General features: G+C 48.3%; 1 protein-coding gene across 1 annotated transcript in view; it reads right to left on the bottom strand.

The window, feature by feature from the left end:
• Positions 1 to 397: 397 nt before the first annotated feature.
• Positions 398 to 6729, bottom strand: part of znf395b (zinc finger protein 395b) — a 7129-nt gene continuing 797 nt past the window's right edge. The window contains exons 2-10 of the mRNA XM_003971369.3: positions 5095 to 5233; positions 4705 to 4802; positions 4513 to 4625; positions 3684 to 3883; positions 3501 to 3601; positions 2686 to 3004; positions 1848 to 1943; positions 1511 to 1617; positions 398 to 1425 (exon numbers count right to left, since the gene is read on the bottom strand). Coding sequence (XP_003971418.2) covers positions 1314 to 1425; positions 1511 to 1617; positions 1848 to 1943; positions 2686 to 3004; positions 3501 to 3601; positions 3684 to 3883; positions 4513 to 4625; positions 4705 to 4802; positions 5095 to 5217 — 1269 coding nt within the window. The 5' untranslated portion in view covers positions 5218 to 5233 and the 3' untranslated portion in view covers positions 398 to 1313. The remainder of the gene's footprint in view (positions 1426 to 1510; positions 1618 to 1847; positions 1944 to 2685; positions 3005 to 3500; positions 3602 to 3683; positions 3884 to 4512; positions 4626 to 4704; positions 4803 to 5094; positions 5234 to 6729) is intronic.

The raw sequence follows: 6729 nt of genomic DNA, 5'->3' as shown, positions 1-6729 counted from the left end.
AATAATTTAGAAGAATTTATTAAATTTAAAATAATTTTCACATACCAGTAGGAAATAAATGTGCTTCGTCGAAGCGTCAAGCAGGAGGTGTCTCAATGGCTCTGTCTTTAATGTTGCACATTAGAGCAGCCAGAAGAGACACTCTGCACGTCAGCTGGAGAGTGATACCAGGACCAGAGCCAGATGTTTCTGCTTGGTTAGCTAAAAACGGATGTTGTGCCATCACGTTTGACATTTAGCCTTCTGCACCGCCTGTAAAGTGTAAAGCTGTGTGCGTGGCGAGGGGGTATGTGAGTGCCTATAGTGAGAGTGTCCATTCAAATAAGTACAAAAAAAAACACGTGGAGCCACATTTCTGCCATGACTCCATTGTTCTTGAGTCTTCATGCAAACCGTGTATCGAGCAAAAACAATAAAGTAGTTTATTATTTCACTTGTGGACTGTCATGCCAAAGAAGGAGAAAATGAAACGCAATTTGAAATCTGTTCACGCAGTGTAATCAGATTAGAAAGTGTGATCAACTTAATCGGACCACGGAAGACAGTGCAGTTTCAGTCAAAACAACTAAAATTAACAAGACATTCAGATTGAAGTGCTTTTTAATTTGTGTTTGACAGTAAATTTAAGACTTTTTCCCAATATTATTGCTCTTACAATCTCACTCCTCTAATTCTAATCCCACGCTCGTGACTCCACCCTTGACGGTTCGAACCATTAACACTGGCTGCACGCTGACACGGGGACAGGGAGGACATCGGAACTTGGCTGAGTTCACCGAGTCTAGCTTATTTTTGTGAGTTCAGTTTCCGACAAAGTGCCAAAAAACATGAAAATTGAAAAATAACGACATGCCCCAAAGTACGTGGGCAGAAAGAGACGATTAAAAAAAATGGTATAAAATACTTGTACACAACTCAACGCACACAATATAATGTACATCATCAACCACTGTATCACCACTGGGGGGGGGGGACCTGGAATAGAGAGGACAGTCAGGCTACTATAGTGGCGCAACAGGGCAGCACGATCAGCTTTGGAACAGAGAGTATTGTAGGTTTACCACGTCACATGGTCAACGTCGGCCCACACTGAGCACCACGGCGGGTTCAGGCTTCAGGATCAAATTACAAAGATACAGAAAAGTCCGTTGGCGTTGCTTTAGCAAAGGGAAAAAACAGGTTTGAATAAAACAAAACACACAGGAAAAACAACGGCTGTGTATGGCTCCCGCGCCCTGATTTCTATCCTCTCCGTGATAAAAGTCTTTTACACTCATTCATCCATCTGCGGTTTGGTCTGGCGCCCGCTCGCTTTAGTCAGGGAAGCGCTGGCAGGCTTTCTTCCAGCGGCAGGCGGTGCACCACTGGTCCTTGCGCTCCACGCCGTAGACTTTACGGCATTTCTTGGCCTCGCCGCGGCCCTTCCTGTCCACCGAACAGCGTGGAGACGAGAGAGGAGGGGTGAGAAAAGCCCACTGAACACCAAGGCCAGAGGCGGCCGACGTCTCACCTGAAGGAGCAGTGGGTGCGGGAGGGCGACACACTTATCGGCTGGAGCCGGTTCTGTTGAAGCCACTGTTCACCAACACTGACGGACCGGCACCGGGGTTTCGCCACCTGAAGACAGAAGGGTATCAAATGAGCATTCGGTACCATCAGGCTTCCATCCATGCAGCTGAGGCTTTCAATAATGAAGGCATCTACAGGTGAATCACAATTCACACACTTCCAAGATTCCCCTCTACCATTCCCAGTAACAATCGGAGCCCTTGAGCAGGAAAAGTCCAACAAATGCTTTTGTGGGCGCCCCCTGATGGTTAAACCTGTGCTAGGGAAGTAGAACCCACCGCGGTGTTAGCGGGACCAGAGACGGCGGTGGACAGGGTCCAACTTTGGCAACTGGGGCCTCTGGTTGCTACAGATACCTGGACGGGATTGCAGGCCTGAAACGAGCAGAGACAAGACCAGCGATCAGCCCTGTGCAGCACTCAAACAAACCTCACCCTATTTTTACAGCCGATGCTATAAAAGCAGCTAATTCGAACCATCACCATTCACTTGGGTTGGACCTGAACAATCCAAATCCCAGTGCAACCAGTAAATCCCAGGAGAGAGCAAAGGTGAAACTGCACATGTGGTTAAATCATGTTCCTGGGGTGGGGATCTGGAAGGAGAGCCGGCAAGAGAGGGCTAACAGAGAGATGAGCGCAGGTGAAGTCAATGTACTGGTGCCGCCTTCTTCTCACTTCCTGTCCCCGCTGGGGCCTTCCGCCACACAGCCCCTGTCAGACCGCCTGGCTGTGAATGCTGGGTGTTCAAATGACCCTCCCAGTGTCCGGGGGGGTGGTCACTGGTAAAATGTGCTGCTCTGCGATGCATAAACAAACCCGGCGCTCGCCGGCTCACCTCCGCCTGTGTTTAATCATCTTTCTTATGGCTTGAAATTTCAAATTTGCTCCTCTCAGCACAACAAAATGGTCCCCGGCGTAACAACGGAGGAGAAATGACTGTTATCTGGAGGCCTGCGCCCGTCTCGGTAACACCCACACAGGCGAGCCACTAAAATCTAGTCTGACCTTCAATAATTCAAGCACAACAAGCAACGGCGTTTCCTCTCAGCACTCAGAAACAACATTCAGATGAGTTTTCAGAGAGCCGGCGGAGGCCAATGCTGCTGCTGTTTACCTGATAGAGATGCTCCGAGTGGATCTGCCAGAAGCTGCTGGGGGCCGACTGGCTGAGTGGGCTTGGCCGGCTCAGGCAGAGGCCCGAGCTGGAGTTGGACCTGGGCCTGTGAGCGGGAGGGATGTGGAGCCCAGGAGCTGGAAGAGAGCCGCAGTAGGTCAAGCCGAGGCGGGACGGCGAGACCTGGCCCTGAGCCGGCTGAGGAGGAGCAGGAGCAGGAGGAGCAGGAGGAGTCTGCACCGAGCTGGTGTCCACCGCCTCGCCGGAGATCTTAGTGTAGTAGAAGTCCTCCTCCCTCTGAGACTGGTCCCACCCACTGCTGCCATGGTGGGGGAAACAAGGACTCATCAACGGATGCAGCCTTCTCGAATCATCGACTCCCAAATGTGTCCTATTCCTCCATCTTGATATTTTTATGTCCTTTTTCCAGCTCTAAGATCTCCCAGAGGGCTACAGTGCTTCACACTCCTGGTGCTTTACACGCCAGATGATCCACACACAGCTTTCACAGCATCCGTGCATCTACAGAAGCTCACTTCAGCCTGGTGTTAAGCATTTAATCAACCCTTTAGTCTTAGGAAAGAGGAAGTGCCATTAAAGGTGTTGGAACCGCCTGAGTTCTCACGGTGGAGGACTTGCTGCAAATACCATCAGAAAAGCCTCTACTGGAGGCACCAGTGTGTGCTATATAGCTTCTTTTCACTAAAAAGCCATGAACAGACTGTGATTTGATGCTGCTTTTGGACTTCTTCCACATCAACTGTGGAAGTCCTAAGACAAAAATCCAAAAGGGAGCGTGAGCGGTTCCAACTCACCCCAGATGGAGAACGCGGATGTGCCGCTTTATTCCGACTGAAGAGGTCAGCACCTTCCCACAGCTGGGCCACAGACACTTGTACACCCCTCTGAACGAGCTCTGGGGGGACAGAAGGTGGTGCGGGTGAAGCAGGAGTCAGCTGGGCCCGGAGTGAAACACAACGCAGGACTTGTTGGCCTACTTTTGGCTTTTTGGCAGTACACTCGTCTCCTTGCTCCAGCTCCATATGCAGGCCTTCGTCGGGACTGCTGTCCACCTCGGTGACAGATGGCGAGGGAGCCGGGCTCACGTTGCCGTGGTCCCAACTCCAGTAGCCGCTGCTGCCGCTGTCAGACAGCTCGCCGCCGCCACACTCCATGTCGGCCGGCGAAGAGGAGCCAGCTGGGGAAAACACTGAGACTCAAGACTTGTGTGGGAGATCAGGGACTCTATTTACTGGGCTGAGGCTATTTATTCAGCTCTTTTCACAGTGCTCTTAATTGTAATGAACATTTATAGTTATATTTAGCTTGTAGTGAAGCTATTTCTACAATTATTCCAGCCACTACTTTTATTAATATTACATTTCATTATTTCCATTACAAGTTTTACAAGGTTCCAAGTTTTAAAACATAATTTTATTTATCTATGGTTGTGTTTAAACATAATCTTCCTTTTTAGATGCTGAAGCCACCCATGGTTTAATGCTACCAAAAGCTAATAGCGGCTACTGTTAGCTGTGTTGAGGGGTGGATGAAGAGACGAATAAAAGCTGAACTGTTTTAACACTGTGGATGCGTCCTGGGCTCCACTCAAGGTTTGCAGGTTTTGTTTAGGAGTCCAGGAATGCACAGCGTGATCTTTGCATTGCTGTTTTCCTCCTGCTAATGCATTGAAGCGTTGCTCAAAATATCCAGCACATAAGCATGGCTTTAATAATGACTGCTAATCTACGGAACAGGAAGAAGTTACAGGACAAAATGATTCACTTTGTTCTGTGTAAATGACCCAGAAATGAAGGTGAGGCAGACCTGGTCCAGGATCAGCTTGTGGAGGGCTCTGGACAACAGGACTGCAAGACAGACTGGTCAGCACCATGGCTGCCATGATCTCATCCATCTCCACTGATTCTGGGCTGCGAAAACTGGACGTAACACAAACAAGTGTCCTTCAGAATGGAGGGAAACATCAAGGCAACTGTGGGTAAGGGTCCTGTTCTTTACCTGTATGGAGGCTCCCTGCTAGCAGCAGCGCTGCTCCAGCCTCGCTCTGACGGGCCCACAAACACTTTCTGGGCCTGGACCGTGGTCTGTCCAAACACCTGCACACAAAAGACAGGAAACAATGAGCTGTGTCCTACCATAACCCTTTACAGGACAAGAAACAGGACAAGAAACAGGACAGGAAACAAGACAGGACAGGATACTTCTTGCAGTGTCTTGCCTGTGGTTTGACTGAGTGAAAAAGATGTAGTCGCCCATTTCTGATGGGACAATTTATTGTTTTTACCAGTGGGGACGGACGTCCTAATCAATCTGAGCAGCTGAAGAAGTCACGTCCAATGAAAGACGAAGGCCTGCTGAACAGGAACTTTTTGCTGTCACCACACTCACCTGAGTCTGCTGCCTGTCGGGGCCAACTGTTGTCATGGAGACGCAAGCCTCTGGGCCCAGTGGGTGGACAGGCAAATCGCTGCACCCTGGTCCAGCCCTACGTCCAGGTTGTATAGCTGCCATGATGTGAGGGGACACCCTGGAGATGAGACAGCAAGGGTGTGGTCAATGTCAGCAATTCAGCACCATCATGGGGAACCATGCAGGGAACCTTTCAGGGAACTTTGAGGGTTTCCAAAGTGGCCGGTAGTGGAGGCATCTACTGTGTTGTCACCAATGAATGAAGCCATTTCAGGCATACATTTTTGTTTTGTTTCCCAGATCTTACGGGTCAAATGAAACTCCAACCTCCAAAAGTTAATTACTTTCCATATATGTACTGATCACTTTTATTGAAGGGCATTCCTCCCAAATCGGAGCGTTTATAAGGCTGATATTTTGAACAGACGAGGGTTCGGGAGGGTGTGTCAAGAAGCGATCAATATTTTACTTTCTGTGCTGAATAAACGCGCTGAACTGTGCTGAAGGGAGGACAATTTTCCAGACTGCTCAGAGCTGGCTCATGCACCCATGTTCCATCTCTTTAGGCACCTCAGAGCAAAAACACAGCACCCTGAGTGATTATTACAAGAAAAACAACACACTGCTGCAGCTGAATGACTTTTCATCGGACTTTTTTTGCTTTACATTTTTATCTCCTCTGCAAGTAAACCTGCCTGAAGCCGTAATCTGACGTGTGTGTGTGTGTGTGTGTGTGTGTGTGTGTGTGTGTGTGTGTGTTTACACACAGCAGCCTCGCAGCCCATAGTGGTAAAATGGGGGCAATGTTGCATTCAAAGCACACGGGAATAATGGAAAATTAACATTCCTCTTGCCCCAAAAAATCCGGTGTTTCAATATTATGGCCGTTTCAATTCTGATAATCCAAGAAGAACGAAACTCAAACTACTGTAAACAAATACATAAATAAAACCAATATTAGCTGGGGAATTCGAAACAACCTGTTTTCTTACCCCCACCTCCTGGGAAGGCTTTTCCTAAACGAATGACGTCACTAAATATTCTTGCCATCCGTTGCTCAAAAAACACAATTTACACTTTAAGAGCACCTCATCTTTTATAAATAGATTAGCATCTTTAGCATTATGGAGCTATTCTAGGGTTGTATAGACTATGTGAAGATTTGTTAAACTTATGTTACAAATTATTAATAGATCAGATCTTTAATTGTTACTAAAACAAAGCCACTTAGATGTAGAATCTAAGTAAATAATAATTTAGTTTCATTTTTAACCAAGTATGTTACAATGACGATGATTTCATCGGAAAGTGTATTATCCGACTATTGTCCGAACTATTGAACGCAACAGGACCGACCAATCAGCGAGCAGCGTCGGTAGTAAACAAGTGGCGCCGTGTCCGTCGTGGAGGCGGAGGGCCGACGCCGATTGGTTGGAATCCGCTTTCCAGACACACACCCCCTCTCTGACAACGTGTTCGGACACGAGTTTCACCGGGAGGGACTGAGCTGGACGGAGAAGTAGGCCCAACGGCTGCAAATCCGCTAAAACAGACACCAAAACAAACCCAAACCCCCAACAGTACCGCAAATCCCACCGAATGCAGCACCAACGT

This window comes from Takifugu rubripes, chromosome 16, assembly GCF_901000725.2.
Source record: "Takifugu rubripes chromosome 16, fTakRub1.2, whole genome shotgun sequence".
In the NCBI taxonomy this organism is placed as follows: domain Eukaryota; kingdom Metazoa; phylum Chordata; class Actinopteri; order Tetraodontiformes; family Tetraodontidae; genus Takifugu; species Takifugu rubripes.
This window is presented reverse-complemented; position numbering and strand designations above follow the sequence as displayed.